At 48.6% G+C, this 14,061-nt stretch overlaps 1 protein-coding gene across 4 annotated transcripts in view; it reads left to right on the top strand.

Moving 5' to 3' along the window:
- ACER1 (alkaline ceramidase 1) overlaps positions 1 to 13,261 on the top strand; it is a 30,433-nt gene extending 17,172 nt beyond the window's left edge. For 3 of the 4 annotated variants that reach the window (XM_035120319.3, XM_035120320.2, XM_088673002.1), the window contains 5 exons: positions 1,666 to 1,780; positions 4,835 to 4,973; positions 9,844 to 9,981; positions 11,306 to 11,443; positions 12,668 to 13,261. In XM_035120319.3, coding sequence (XP_034976210.1) covers positions 1,666 to 1,780; positions 4,835 to 4,973; positions 9,844 to 9,981; positions 11,306 to 11,443; positions 12,668 to 12,836 — 699 coding nt within the window. In that variant the 3' untranslated portion in view covers positions 12,837 to 13,261. The remainder of the gene's footprint in view (positions 1 to 1,665; positions 1,781 to 4,834; positions 4,974 to 9,843; positions 9,982 to 11,305; positions 11,444 to 12,667) is intronic. The other variant, XM_088673004.1, reaches the window with a different exon arrangement.
- The last annotated feature ends 800 nt before the right edge of the window (positions 13,262 to 14,061 follow it).

Here is a 14,061-nt window from a genome sequence, read left to right as displayed (position 1 = left end):
CTCCCGCTTGGACTACTGCAATGCGCTCTACGTGGGGCTACCTTTGAAGGTGACCTGGAAACTGCAACTAATCCAGAATGCGGCAGCTAGACTGGTGACTCGGAGCGGTCGCCGAGACCACATAACACCGGTCCTGAAAGACTTCCATTGGCTCCCAGGACGTTTCCGAGCACAATTCAAAGTGTTGTTGCTGACCTTTAAAGTCTTAAACGGCCTCAGTCCAGTATACCTGAAGAAGAATCTCTACCCCCATCGTTCTGCCCAGACACTGAAGTCCAACTCCAAGAGTCTTCTGGCGGTTCCCTCCCTGCGAGAAGCGAAATTACAGGGAACAAGCCAGAGGGCCTTCTCGACGGTGGCGCCTGCACTGTGGAACGCCCTCCCATCAGATGTCAAAGAAATAAATAACTACCTGACATTCAGAAGACATCTGAAGGCAGCTCTGTTCAGGGAAGTTTTTAATGTGTGACATGTTAATGTATTTTAAATCTTTGTTGGAAGCTGCCCAGAGTGGCTGGGGAAACGCAGCCGGATGGGCGAGGTACAAATAATAAATTGTTGTTGTTGTTGTTGTTGTTGTTATCAGAGGAGGGGACGAGCTGGGAAGTAGGGAGTTTGAGGAATAGCGAAGAGAGGGAAGCCTACAACTCTCATGATCCCTAGCTAACAGGACCAGTGGTAGGGGAAGATGGGAATTGTAGTCCAAAACATCTGGAGGGCCAAAGTTTGGGGATGCCTGATTTAGAAGCAATGTGTGGGAACGGCAAGGAAGCTAAGCAGGAGAAGCAGCAGCAGCCAGGGGTGTGGCAGTTACTCTCCTGCCCTGAGCAACGGGGTCAGACTAGATGCCTTCCCGGGTACCTTCCTCCACCACGATTCTGCGAGGACTTTGTGAGGGCAGGGCTAGGAAGCGGCGCCTTCGCTCCCAGTTCCACCTTCGGCCCCGTTCCCAGCCGAGGGAGAGGAACTTGTGGGAATAGTTGGCAAGCATCCCAAATGAGCTCACTTCGCCCAGCCTGAACTTGTGCCTCTCACACCTCCACAGCAATCCCGGAAATATGAAAGCGAGGATCGAGTCGGCGGTTCTGTGCAGAGGCTTGGGGAACCGAGGGGAGTGTTGTGGCCACTTGGAGTTGCGTCCTGACTCTGCGAATCTCCGTGGGGCTTATATTAATATCATAATATTTTCAATTTATTTTCCCATGATAGGGACTCGGGGAATGAGGGCATTTAGGATCACAGCCCTAATTAGGATAGTGGTGCCCACACTGGGCAAGTGGCTCGTTACATCCATCCCGTAATTTGTGAAATGCTTTTAAAGTGTTCCTCCAAAGGAATCATGGGAGTTGTAGTATACACAGAGCAAGCTGCAGCTCCCAAGATTCTTCAAGGTAAAGTATTTATTTCAATGTGTGGTGTGGATAGGCCCAAAAGAGTTATAAGAAGATGACCGGATTTTCTTGAGTCAAAATGAGAGTACCTCCAAACATTTTTTTAAGGGGAAAAAGCACTGATTCCGTAATAATGGGGTAGTTGTTGTTTTTTTGCTCTTTTTTTGAAGTTGATGGTTGCAATCAAGTGATTCAAAGTGCGGGACGTTCCAAATTACACGGTAAAAATGATAACAACAAGAACACTCTCACCTTGTTCGCTGCTCTTTTGCAGATCAGCAATGTTGGTTTCTTCATCCTGCCTCCGATGCTGATGTTCCTGAACACGCAGTATATCCAGTACCGACCAATTCCCATCCCGGGTCTTACTATCATGTCAACATTGATTGGTATGTTCTGTGGGGGAATCAGAATCGTGCCCGTTTTGGGAAGGGATTGTCCCCTCAGATCAAAAGAATTTATTTATTTACGCAATCATGGCATCCCGAATGATATATGCCCAGTTACAGGTAGGAGGGTCGCGGGTGACCCTACAGAGCCTAGGGCTTGCCGATCAGAAGGTCGGCGGTTCGAATCCCTGTGACGGGGTGAGCTCCCGCTGCTTGGTCCCTGCTTCTGCCAACCTAGCAGTTCAAAAGCACGTCAAGTGCAAGTAGATGTAGGTAAGGTAAACGGCATTTTCGTGCGCTGCTCTGGTTCACCAGAAGCAGCTTTGTCATGCTGGCCACATGACCCAGAAGCTGTCTGCGTACAAATGCCGGCTCCCTTGGCCTATAGAGCGAGATGAGTGCCACAACCCCAGAGTCGTCCGCGACTGGACCTAATGGTCAGGGGTACCTTTACCTTTACAGGTAGGTAGCCGTGTTGCTCTGCCTTAGTCGGAAAAAAAATCCTTCCAGTAGCACCTTAGAAACCAACTAAGTTTGTCATTGGTATGAGCTTTCGTGTGCATGCACACTTCTTCAGATACAGTTATTTTTTTATTTTGTTTTGATATATGCCCAGAAACGGAGAGACAGAACAATGCCAACAATAGCAGGAATTTCAGATGAAATGGTAGAATTAGAAAACTTAACTTATAGAGGAAGTCCATTCTTTTAGTTTTAGCAGACCAAGATGATCTCAGACCAAGTTGCACTCTTTATGTGCAACTCTTCCGCTAACCTGGAAGAGTTACCTCGAGTTGAGAACTTTGCCCCAGGATGAGAATGGAAATCGTGTGCTAGCGAAAGCACGCCTCTAGTTAAGAAGGGTTTCAGGTTAAGAACAGACCTCCGGAACGAATTACGTTTGTAACTAGAGGTACCATTGTATATGATAGCCACCTTCAAATATCTCAAGGGCTGTCACACGGAAGAGGGAACAAGCTTGTTTTCTCCTTCTCCGGAGGGCAGGACTCGAACCAAAGGCTTCAAGTTTCAATAAAGGATTCAGACCGGGGCCGGAATTAGGTTTGATGAGGCCCTAAGCTACTGAAGGTAATGGGGCTCTTGTCAACAACAAATTGTCACTCTTTTTTGTGTTGAATATATGCTATATGGTAATTTTTGGACCTAATAGGTATCTCAAGCCATTTGCACATAACAAAATATGCATTTTTATCAAAGTAATTGTTGAACTGAAATACAATTAAGAAGAAGTACAGTGGTACCTCTACTTACGAATAACTATGAATATTTCTACTTACGAATGGAGCTCTGTCCGCCATCTTGGATGCGGTTTAGATAGGATTTTTTCTACTTACGAATTTTTAGATAGGGTTGCTTCTACTTACCAATTTTTTCTCCCAATGCATTCCTATGGGATTCCACTTACAATTTTTTTTGAATGTGCATTCGGAACGCATTAAATTCGTAAGTAGAGGTACCACTGTATATTAATTAATGGGATGGGGGTGGCGCTGTGGTCTAAACCACTGAGCCTCTGGGCTTGCCGATCAGAAGGTTGGCTGTTCGAATCCCCGTGACGGGGGGGAGCTCCCGTCGCTCTGTCCCAGCTCCTGCCAACCTAGCAGTTCGAAAGCACGTCAAAGTGTAAGTAGATAAATAGGTACCGCTCCAGCGGAAAGGTAAACAGTGTTTCTGTGCGGCTTAGTCATGCCGGCCACATGACCCGGAAAACCTGTCTGCAGACAATTGCCGGCTTCCTCGGCCAGTAAAGCGAGATGAGCGCCGCAACCCCAGAGTTGTTTGCAAGTGGACTTAACTTTCAGGGGTCCTTTACCTTTTTTTATATATTAACTAGCTGTCCCCGGCCACGCGTTGCTGTGGCTCCGTCAGGGCCCCCGTTTCCCAGGACAGACGCATGATGTAACAGCATCCCTCCCTCTGTCGCCCCAGCGGGTGACGTATATTCCCCCCGCGTGACGCCACCCTCCACCCCAAGCCCCCCATCTCCCCCTCGCATACTGTATGGACATGTTGGAGAAGGTCTGCCCGGTTCCCCTGGTGGATTCCGGCGGGCGAGGGGGCAGGCGGTCCAGCTGTAGGTCCTTAGTGAAGGCTAACATGTCGAAGGCGGTGGGGAGAGCTGAAACGCTGGCGGTGGAGGGAGAGGATCCCACCCGTGCTTTCCCAGAAGGAGCCGCCGGCCACCCGCTCCCAGTACCCTCTGCATGCTTGCGTCGGAACGATGGCACCTCGTTCCCCGTGGCCTCCTGGGGGTAAAGAATTACTATAGCGTCTGTTGCTTTGACGTCCAACAGAGGCGCTATTTCCCCACCAAATCATGTTTTTACCTGTCACAGGTGTGACATCTATATAATCTAAGTATATGCAAACACTCGCATATTCATATGCAATGTTGTGTCAAAATTTCAAGGCAATCGGGCAAGCACTTTCGGAGATTTTGGGTCATGTACAAACTGACATTTACATTTTTATATAGATAGTGAAAAAATTTTTGGGGGGGGACAAGAGAGTGGGGCCCTAAGCTATAGCTTGTTTAGCTTATTTGTAAATCCTGCACTGATTCAGACTAAACATAAGCCTTTCAACAGTGGAAACTGTCTCTCTCGGAAGGTGCCAGGCTCTCCTTCCTTGGATGTTTTTAAGCAGAGGTTGGATGGCCATCTGTCAGAGATGCTCTAGCCAAGATTCCTGCATTGCAGAGGGTTAGAATCCTAGAACTGTAGAGTATGGAGGGAACTCCAAGGATCATCTAGTCCAACCCCTTGCCACGCAGGAATCTCAGCTAAAGCACCCATGACGTTTAGCCCTCGGGGTCCCTTCCAACTCTACAATTCGGTGATTCTATTACTCTTCTGGGAGCCCTGGCAGCCCAGAGCCTAAAGTTACGGACTCATAGAACTGTAGAGTTGCATGGGACCTCGTGGGCCATCTAGCCTGACCCCCTAAAGAAAGGACCAGCCGCAGCCCAGTGGGAGAGAACCTGCTTTGAGTGCAGAAGGCGCCAAGCAACATCCCCCTCTTCTCCTCCTGCAGGCCTGTTCTCCGGCTACTTCCATATGACTCTCAGCTACGCAGGGCAGATGCTGGACGAGCTCTCGATCCTTTGGGCAATCGCCCTCTGCTATGCATTCTGGATGCCTTGTCACTATTTCCCGTCGTTCATCAAAAACAGGTAAGTGGGGGGGGGCAATAAGGAACTGCTGGGGCACCTGGGGAATCAGGCAGAGGGCCCTCTCAGTAGTGGCACCCTCCCTGTGGAACGCCTTCCCATCATCAGCCAGATGAGCAGGGTATATATAAATACAGTGGTGCCTCGCTAGACGAATTTAATTCGTTCCATGGGTCTTTTCTTATAACGGAAAAATTCGTCTAGCGAATCCCATAGGAATGCATTGAATTTTTTTTGAATTTTTTTTTTTGCCCATAGGAACGCATTAATTGAATTTCAATGCATTCCTATGGGAAACTGCGATTCGCTAGACGAAAACGAATTCGTCTAGCAAGGCAACCTCCGCTAGAAAAAACCTTTTGTTAAGCGAAAATTTCGTTAAGCAAGGCATTCGTTAAGCGAGGCACCACTGTATTATTATTACTATTGTTATTGTTATTATAGTTATTTTAAAAATATTTTTTATTTAAGGTTTCTTGAATTACAAAGATGTGTTCAGTGCCTCTCATATTTTTACATGTATCATTTTTGCAAGTCAGTTTCATTTATTGAGACACTAAGAAGAAAGAGGGAGAACGAGATAGATAGGGGGTGGGAGGGTGGATGGGGGTGGGAATAGTAATATTAGTAGTAGTAGTAGTAGTAGTAGTAATAATAATAATAATAATAATAATAATAATAATAATTTATTATTTATACCCCGCCCATCTGGCTGGGTTCCCCCAGCCACTCTGGGCGGCTTCCAACAAAACATTAAAATACAGAAATCCATCAAACATTAACAGCTTCCCTAAACAGGGCTGCCTTGAGATGCCTTCTAAAGGTCTGGTAATTGTTATTCTCTTTGACCTCTGGTGGGAGGGCATTCCACAGGGTGGGCGCCACTACCGAGAAGGCCCTCTGCCTGGTTCCCCGTAACTTGGCTTCTCATAGCGAGGCAACTGCCAGAAGACCCTCGGCGCTGGACCCCATCGCTGGCAGAACGATGGGGGTGGAGATGCTCCTTCAGCTATACTAGACCGAGGCCGTTTAGGGCTTTAAAGGTCAACACCAACACTTTGAATTGTGCTCGGAAACGTACTGGGAGCCAATGTAGGTCCAACAGAATAAAAAAGCGATTAAACATCAAACATTAAAAATTACCCTAAACAGGGCTGCCCTCAGATGTCTTCTAAAAGTCAGATAGCTGTTTATTTCCTTGACATCTGATGGGAGGGTGTTCCACAGGGCGGGCGCCACTACTGAGAAAGCCCTCTGCCTGGTACCCTGCAACCTCACTTCTCGCAGGGAGGGAACCGCCAGAAGGCCCTCGGAGCTGGACCTCAGGGTCCAGGCTGGACAATGTGGGTGGACAAAGCTGTTCAGGGCATTAAAGGTCAGCACCAACACTTTGAATTGTGCTCGGAAATGTACTAGGAGCCAATGTAGATCTTTCAGGACCGGTGTTATATGGTCTCAGCGGCCAGTCCCGGTCACCAGTCTAGCTGCCGCATTCTGGTTTAGTTGTAGTTTCTGGGTCACCTTCAAAGGAAGCCCCACATAGAGCGCATTGCAGTAGTCCAAGCGAGAGATAACTAGAGCATGCACCACTCTGGTGAGACAGTCCGCCGGCAGGTAGGGACTCAGCCTGCGTACCAGATGGAGCTGATAAACAGCTGCCCTGGACACAGAATTGACCTGTGCCTCCATGGACAGCTGTGAGTCCAAAATGATTCCCAGGCTGCGCACCTGGTCCTTCAGGGGCACAGTTACCCCATTCAGGACCAGGGGGTCCTCCACACCCGCCCGCCTCCTGTCCCCCACGAACAGTACTTCTGTCTTGTCAGGATTCAATCTCAATCTGTTAGCCGCCATCCATCCTCCAACCGCCTCCAGACACTCACACAGGACCTTCACCACCTTCACTGGTTCTGATTTGAAAGAGAGGTAGAGCTGGGTATCACCCGCATACTGATGAACACCCAGCCCAAACCCCTTGATGATCTCTCCCAGCGGCTGCATGTAGATGTTAAAAAGCATGGGGGAGAGGACAGAACCCTGAGGCACCCCACAAGTGAGAGCCCAGGGGTCTGAACACTCATCCCCCACCACCACTTTCTAAACACGGCCCAGGAGGAAGGAGCGGAACCACTGTATAACAGTGCCCCTAGCTCCTGAAACCCTCTAGACCAGGGGTCCCCAGACTTACCGGCGTTTGGGCCGGTTCCCACCGCGCCGACCGCGCGGCGGGCCGGAGGACGGGGGAGCGCGCACCTGTGCGAGCCGGCGGGCGGGGGAGTGCGTGCCCGTGCGCTTACTGGCGCAGCGGCGCGCTTCCAGGGTGGAAAAAGCGCCGAAAATCCGTTGTGCGCATGCGTATGGGCCTCCCCCGACCCGGAAGTGCACCAGAAATGACCTCTTCCGGGTCGGGAGAGGCCCATACGCATGCACACAAAGGATTTTCGGCGCTTTTTTCCCGACCCGGGAGAGCGCTGCCGTGCTGCGCGCCGTAAGAGCGGGCGGCGGCGGGCGGCGGGGGTCGTCGCGGGCCGGATTGGCAGGCCAATTGGGCCGCATCCGGCCCCCAGGCCGTAGTCTGGGGACCCCTGCTCTAGACGGTCCAGAAGGATGTTATGGTCGATGGTGTCAAAAGCCGCTGAGAGATCCAGCAGAACTAGGAAACAGCTCTCACCTTTGTCTCTAGCCTGCCGGAGATCATCAACCAGTGCGACCAAGGCAGTTTCAGTCCCATGATGAGGCCTGAATCCCGACTGGAAGGGATCCAAATGGCCCGCTTCTTCCAGGCGTGCCTGGAGTTGTTCAGTAACCACCCGCTCAATCACCTTGCCCAGGAATGGAAGATTTGAGACTGGGCGATAGTTGGCCATATTGGCCGCATCTAAAGATGGTTTTTTAAAGAAGCGGTTTAATAACCGCCTCCTTCAGTGGGTCTGGGAAGCATAGCTGCCAAGTTCTCCCTTTTTTTTAAAAGGGAAATTCCCTCATGCTGAATAGGCTTCCTCGCGAGAAAAGGGAAAACCTGGCAGCTATGCTGGGAAGGCTCCCTCACAGAGAGAAGCATTCACCAACCCGCAAAGCCCATCGCCCAGCCCTTCCCGGCTAGCTTTTATAAGCCAGAATAGGTGACGGTGTTTCTGTTTTGCTTAATATATGTAGGGCGTGACGTCAGCTTTGTTTGTGTTGGTACTCCTTTATTCGCTTGTGTTCTTTTGGTGGTGAGAGAGACTGGGGTTGGCCAAGGGTGTGGTTGTCCATTTGTGATTGGCTATGATGGCCTTTGTTTTCATGTGTGAATGGGGTGGGTGGGTATTTTTGGCTCAGGTTAGCCATACTGATTTGTATGCTGGCGGTAAATTTTTCCTCATTATCTTGTTGGGCTGTGTGTGTGATAAAGGGGAACCATACCAGGGTGAAGGCATCCTCTTCTATTTGTCCCCGTGCCAGTTTCAGCTTGTTGGTTAGTTTTTCCAGTAAGGCTGTTTCCCATACTACTTGGTACCATTGGTCTATGTTTATTCCTGCCAGGTCTCTCCAATGTCTGGTTATGACATTTCTGGTTGCTGTAAGTAGGTGGGTTATGAGGTCTTTGTGGTCTAAATGGGCTTTGTTATCTTGAAAGATGTTTAGTAGGGCCAATTCTGGCATAATTTCTATTGCTTTTCCGGTTATTTTACAAATTTCCCGTATGGTTGTTGCCCAGAATAACTGAATTTTGGGGCATTCCCACCACATGTGGAGGTATGTACCTGCAGAAGTGCACCCTCTCCAGCATTTTGGTGAGGTTCCTGGGAGTATTATTGTTAGCTTTCTTGGTGTTAGGTACCACCTGTAGGTGAGTTTTAGGGTGAGTTCTTTTCTTTTCATTGATATTGAGTTATTATAGTTATTGTTATTATTCTGTCTCTGCAGCCCTCCAAATTGCAACTAGAATTTTTTCCAACACACTTTCTATTCCTACAAAAAACAAACAAACACACACACCAAAAACCCCCACATACATAAACATTCCAATGGATGCAAAGAGATCCTATTAAGAGCAATGGCTGTCCTGGTTCCATAAAGACAGGCTGATCTTTGCTAACTCAAGCTATCAAACATACTTGACTTCATTTCTTCCTGCCCCTGGGGAGATGGCTCGTGAAAATCTTCCCACCTGTTCTGTAAAGCAGTGTTTCTCAACCTTTTTTGGGCCACGGCACACTTGTTCCGTGAAAACAATCACGAGGCACACCACCATTAAAAAACTTTAAAAAATTAACTCTGTGCCGCCCTATATTATAATTATGACTGTAAGAAACACTTGCCAAATATTGCTTTCTGGCGGGTCAGCGCTGCCGAGTTCTTAAAAGATCCGGGTTTCTGATCCACCCCACCCGACCCCGCCGTCCCGTATCTTACCCTGTGCGTGTTCTCGGACTTGTGAGAGGACGATTTGGTCTTCATGCCTCCGTGAATTAGCAACAAACTACCTTTTGAATGATGGAGATTGAATATTTTAAAAGTAGCTACTTGAAGTCCGCTCGATTTTCCAAAAAAGAGACACAAGTGCGGCACTATTAGCTGCTGGGGGCTGCCATCTTGGCTAAAGGATTCTGGGATGATCCTGTCACGTGAGGCATGGGGAAAATGGAAATAATGAAAGCTGATTGGTCTGTGGAAACTAGAAGGGGCGAAGAAATAGGACGCCCAGGGAGGTGGAGTTTGCAGCTGCAAAATCGCCCTTCTCGTCGCCGCACGTCGCGGTACACCAGCCAGCGTCTCGCGGCACACTAGTGTGCCGCGGAACAGCAGTTGAGAAACGCTGCTGTAAAGGACCCTGAGCTCTTCGGCACTCAAACTGTGTCTTCTGTCTTTTTCCTTTTTACCCACTTAGGGATCAGTTCGCGTGGCTGGTGGGCATCGTGACCGTCTTCAGCACCCTGATGTCCTTTGTGAAGCCCACCCTGAACGCTTACGCCCTCAACTCCATTGCCATACACCTTTTATACTTGAGCAACTTGGAATTCAGAAAGTAAGTTAAGTTGTGGGCAGAGAACCCTGCAAGCGTTGAACAGGCAATTTTAAGCGCCCCCTAGTGGAGAGTCCGCCTCCCGCTTTGGTAACTTCGCAGATAAGAATTAACGAGCAGTTCCTATTTCATAGTCCTTTTCATTCAGGCATCAGGTTGCAAGCAAAAATCCACATCATCCCTCCACAAGGAGAGCAGTTGGCTGTCCTGTACAGGGCTGCCTTCAGATGTCTTCTAAAAGTCAGATAGTTGTTTATTTCCTTTGACATCCAACACCCCCCCTTCCATCTTCTGCAACATCTTGAGTGCCAACGGAAAGTCTCTCCTCCTCTCTGCACACTTTGTTCTCTAATACGGTCGGACCTCCTGGTTCGTGGGGAGGGAGGGTCCGCCCCACTCTCTAATGACATCTTTGCTGGCTGTTCCCTCCCTTCTGTTTCTCTAGCCACTATCTCATATATATAAAAATTAAAAGAAATTGTCCAGTAGCACCTTAGAGACCAACCAAGTTTGCCATTGGTATGAGCTTTCGTGTGCATGCACACTTCTTCAGATACACTGAAACAGAAGTCACCAGACCTTTATATATAGTGGGAGGGTGGGGTGGGGTTTTTCTCAGGAGGATGGTGGGAATGGGTGATTGACTCAATGCGTCAATGCAGTCGTTCCCCCAGGGACGTTCGCCTGGCGCCTTCATTATACACCTTTAGGTGCCAGGCAAAAACGTTCTTTTTTAACCAGGCCTTGGGTTGATCTTATTGACATCCGACACCCTTTTAGAATGTGGCTTGGGGTGTGTGTGTGCGTGTATTGGGTTACTGCTTTTGGTTTGATTTTATATGTTGTGGTCTTGTTGTGAACTGCCCCAAGACCTCAGGGTATACGGCGGTGTATAAGTTAAATTAATAATAATAATAGATAAAAGGTAAAGGTAAACTACCCCTAGACAGTTAAGTCCAGTCAAAGGCAACTGTGGGGTTGTGGTGCTCATCTCGCTTTCAGGCCGAGGGAGCTGGCGTTTGTCCACAGACCGCTTTCCGGGTCATGTGGCCAACAGGATTAAGCCGCTTCTGGCGCAACAGGACACCGTGATGGAAACCAGAGCGCACGGAAACGCCATTTACCTTCCTGCCGCAGTGGTACCTATTTATCTACTTGTGCTGGTGTGCTTTTGAACTGCTAGGTTGGCAGGAGCTGGGACAGAGCGACGGGAGCTCACCCCGTTGTGATGATGATGATGATGATGATGATAATGCCCATTTTGTCACCATTACCCCCGGCCTCAGGGGAACGCTCCAACCATTCCTGATTATGACCTCTTCCGCAGGTGCAATAACGTCCGCATTCACCGTCTCATCAGAACCATGGTAGTGTGGTGGAGCATCGCCATCACCTGTTGGCTAACGGATAAGTTTTTGTGTAGCATCTGTCAGAGGGTCAATTTCGCCTACCTTCACAGCATCTGGTAAGAAGTAGCTGCTCTTGGCTGCCCCGGAGGGTTAGACGAGGTGGAACGGTCTTCATTTATTGGGTAGTGGTGGCAGAAGCCAGCTGAAAGTTGGCAAAAGCTTTGAGATGGTACGCGCTGTTGGGACAAGGTGCTTAGCCATCTTGGCCATCTCCCAATGAAGCAGTTGCCTCAGGAAGCAAATGAAGAAGGATCTTTATTTGCATAGCAATAAAATAAAATGTACTGAAGATTTAGTGGTGCCTCTGGATACGCACACCTCTAGTTGCGTATCCTTCGGGATATGCACGCAACAAACCCAGAAGTATTTTTCTGGGTTTCTCCGCATGTGCATGCGCAGAAGTGCTCTATGCGCCACCCGCATGCGCATGCGCAGAACAGGCACCTCCCGTTGCAAATTCCTCGGGATCCGACTGGATCCCCAGAACGGATCCCGTGCGCAACTGGATCCCGTGCACTGCAGAGGTAAAAACTAAACTGTAGAAAATAATTTTGGAGGGTTTACATCGAATGCTTCTCAGTGAGCAGCAAATGGCTGCTCCCAGTCTCGGGAACACTTTCCCTGGAGAAGCCAGACAGGCTCCTTCCTTGATGTCCTTCTGCCAGGGCCTTCTTCGTAGTGGCGCCCACCCTGTGGAACGCCCTCCCTTCAGATGTCAAGGAAATAAACAACTATCTGACTTTTAGAAGACATCTGAACGCAGCCCTGTTTAGGGAATTTTTTTAATATTTGATGTTTTATCGCATTATTATTATTATTATTTTGTCGTACCTTGGTTCTCGAACGCCTTGGTACTTGTATGTTTTGGCTCCCAAACGCCGGAAACCTGGAAGTAAGTGTTCCGGTTTTCAAACGTTCTTTGGAAGCTGAACGTCCGACGTCGCTTCTGCTTGAGTGCAGGAATCTCCTGCAGCCCATCAGAAGCCGCGCCCCGGTTGTCGAACGTTTCTGGAAGTCAGACGGACTTCCGGAACGGATTACTTTCAAGAACCAAGGTACGACTGTATTAATATTCTGCTGGGAGCAGCCCAGAGTGGCTGGGGAAGCCCAGCTAGATGGGCAGATATAAATAATAAATGATGATGATGATGATGATGATGATGATGATGATGATATTTCAAAAAATAAAAAAGCAGGACACCCCGAAAGTTGTTGAGGAAACTCCCCTGGACGTATGGCAGCCCTAGACAACATGCTTTCCTTTCTTCTTTAACCCGCAGGCATCTTTCTATCGTCGTAGCCATTTTCTACTGCGCCACCACGGTCGTCTACTTAGATGTCTTCTATGACTTCCCTAGCTGCGAGCCCGATGTGGCTTACTGGCCCAGCGAGGGTAGCTTCTTTTCACTGCCGTACATCGACCTCCCGAAACTGAAGAAACAGTGCTAGAGGGACTGCTTGACCGCTGAGGATGACAGGAGCCCTGCACTGACCCCTACAGAGTATAGCGGGTTCGATCCATTGCGACGACTTAGTGCTACGCTTGTTTGACCGGCGAAAGGCTTTGCGCTGCCAAACCCTTGTTGCGTGGGAGAAAGGCCGGTAGCTTCGTCGCATGGCTTCTCGCCCAATCTGTTGTGCGGCGAGTTTTTCCGCCAGCCTGGCCATACTGTGCGGGGTGCCTCCATTACACGACATTGAAACTTGCCTGTCCCCCCCAGCAGCCAGAGAATGACGGACACTGTATTTAAGCTATTTATAGAGGACATGTGGAGGGAATGAGAGAACGAACGGATCTCTCACTTTATGGACATTCTGCACACGTTTACCACCCGTCTTTCTCCGGCCTGTATTAAACTGCACTTTGAAAGAAAGAGATCGGCGCGTTCATTTGTACCGAAATGTTGTTTCCTCTCAAAACGATGCATTTTAAAAACACACACACAACTAATTAATTAATTAAATTAATTAAATTAATCTAAGACACGTCAACCATTGCTGGGCTGGTGTTTCACAATCTGGTGTTTCGACTCAATAATTGCACGGAATAAATCCATGATGGGTTTGTTCTGCTTTGTTCAACAACAACAACAACAACTAATACTACTACTTATTATTTATACCCCGCCTGTCTGGTTGGGGTTCCCCAGCCACTCTGTTGGCGGCTCCCAACAGAATATTAAAAACACGACAGCACATCAAACATTAAAAACTTCCCTAAACTTTCCCCCACTTTTTCCCATCACACTGTCTAGACTACAGCATGGGTAAGCAAACTAAGGCCCGGGGGCTGGATCCGGCCCAATTGCCTTCTAAATCCGGCCCATGGATGGTCCGGGAATCGGCGTGTTTTTACATGAGTAGAAGGTGTCCTTTTATTTAAAATGCATCTCTGGGTTATTTGTGGGGCCTGCCTGGTGTTTTTACATGAGTAGAATGTGTCCTTTTATTTAAAATGCATCTCTGGGTTATTTGTGGGGCCTGCCTGGTGTTTTTACATGAGTAGAATGTGTCCTTTTATTTAAAATGCATCTCTGGGTTATTTGTGGGGCCTGCCTGGTGTTTTTACATGAGTAGAATGTGTCCTTTTATTTAAAATGCATCTCTGGGTTATTTGTGGGCCTGCCTGGTGTTTTTACATGAGTAGAATGTGTCCTTTTATTTAAAATGCATC

This window comes from Zootoca vivipara, chromosome 6, assembly GCF_965207765.1.
Source record: "Zootoca vivipara chromosome 6, rZooViv2.hap1.1, whole genome shotgun sequence".
NCBI lineage: Eukaryota > Metazoa > Chordata > Lepidosauria > Squamata > Lacertidae > Zootoca > Zootoca vivipara.
This window is presented reverse-complemented; position numbering and strand designations above follow the sequence as displayed.